This window comes from Bidens hawaiensis, unplaced genomic scaffold (genome assembly GCF_021521415.1).
Source record: "Bidens hawaiensis isolate Kalapana, Puna unplaced genomic scaffold, B.hawaiensis_p1.1 tig00028938_1, whole genome shotgun sequence".
NCBI lineage: Eukaryota > Viridiplantae > Streptophyta > Magnoliopsida > Asterales > Asteraceae > Bidens > Bidens hawaiensis.
The window spans coordinates 34,636-36,388 of record NW_027494752.1 but is presented as its reverse complement, the minus strand read 5'-3'; the positions used below and the strand labels follow the sequence as shown (position 1 = coordinate 36,388).

At 37.1% G+C, this 1,753-nt stretch overlaps 1 protein-coding gene across 1 annotated transcript; it reads left to right on the top strand.

The window, feature by feature from the left end:
- Nucleotides 1-353: 353 nt before the first annotated feature.
- LOC143577920 (putative germin-like protein 2-3) lies at nucleotides 354-815 on the top strand. Its single transcript, XM_077061633.1, has one exon. It carries the CDS (start codon nucleotides 354-356, stop codon nucleotides 813-815), a length of 462 nt encoding a protein of 153 aa, XP_076917748.1.
- Nucleotides 816-1,753: the final 938 nt, after the last annotated feature.

Below are 1,753 nucleotides of genomic sequence, written 5' to 3'. Positions count from 1 at the left end.
GATTGAGAAAATTTCCATTAATAAAACAGTGTACGAATGACATACTAAATCCACCATAACAAAGTTTACGTCTAGTTAAAAACATATAAATATTGATCAACCTAATTCGGCTATAAAAGGTGGCTTTGATGTAATTCGACACAAATCAATCAGAGTTTCGCATGGCTTGTCATATTCTTCTCTTAGTGTTCGGTGTTACAACTATCTTTCGTGTTGACGTTCAAGCGAGCAAACGCTTGTGTGTAGCAAATTTATCCCTTCCCGGTGCGTATTCTAAACCTTAAATACGTGCAAGTTTTTTATTATTATGATTCAGTTATTCGGTTTTTCTGACTAACCCTAACCCTGACGTGATGTATATCATCGTAGCAAATAGTGATGGAATTTATAGTTGCAAAGATCCAAGGTTCATAAACGTAAATGATTTCTCATTTAGTCGGCTTCATATCCCGCCAACGACTACAAATAAGAAGAGGGGGCGCATACTTACTCAAGTCTTTGATCGCCAACTACCGGGACTAAACACACTTGGTATCTCAATGTTGATGTTTGATTATGCTGCCGGAGATTTTGTCACGTCGCATAGTCATGATCAAAGCACGGAGATATTAGCCGTGCTTAGGGGGAGGATCCTACTAAACATGAACACATCGGCCCACGAAAAGCATCAATTCACGAAGGTAGTTCGGAAAGGTGGTGTGTTTGTGGTCCCGAAAGGATTGTGTCACTCGGTGAAGAATGTTGGTAAAACCGACGCGTTGGTTATTGCGGCTCTCACTCAACAAAGTCCTAATGTTAAGTTGAGTAAACACTAGACACTAAATTTGATTACATATATATAAGGTATCTATATATAGACACTAAGCAACTATTGTAATGTGTAGTAGATTGTGCTATGAATAATCACTGTCTCGTCTCGACGTATTCCAACCGAACCTCGACTGTGTTGCAGATTGGGTGTTACAATGGATGAAGGTGGTAATTAAATGCGTATGCCATTCTATTTTATTATCATGTTTGTATTCAGTCTATTTTATTATAAAGTTTGTGGATGATCGATGTAATAAAATAATTTATTATTTAATATGTTTTGAACTTAATATACATATATTCATTAAAATAAATTAATAAATAAAGGTCAAACTATTAGTTAAAAGTTTAATTAAACCATAATTCAACATTGTCAATGATAGGATCCGTGACACAAACTAGGGATTAGCAAATGATATCGGGAACTTATACCAAGTTTTTAAGAAAACCGGGATCAGGAAATTCATGATCGATACCCCCTTCATATCCGAGGCCCGTTAAATATGTAAGACCACCCGAAGACAGCCCAAAAAAGTAGGAAAGGACTTATTGGGTTCACTAGGTGGCGTTTGGGATCTCAAACTTATTATGAGAGAGAGAGAGAGAGAGAGAGAGAGAGCTAACGAAAGTGGTGTTTGGGGCCGTTCAAGAACAAGTTGGCATATTACTTATAATGTGGGCCAAAACGGGTCGGGCCGGGCCAGAGTCTGCTAATAAGTCATGTTCTCATGACAATACTTGTTTTTAATAAAGTAGTTAAAGCTGGTTTTAGGTTTTCTAAACTTATCAATTCGGCCCATTTCCATTATCGAATCGGCCCAATTAGACTCCAAGTCCTATTGAGCTGAGGAAGTAGATTCTTCAGACTGAAATAACAAATCTGTGCTGGTAAAAAAAAATAATAAACATAATAGGCCTGTAAGTCTGTAACCAACATAACCTA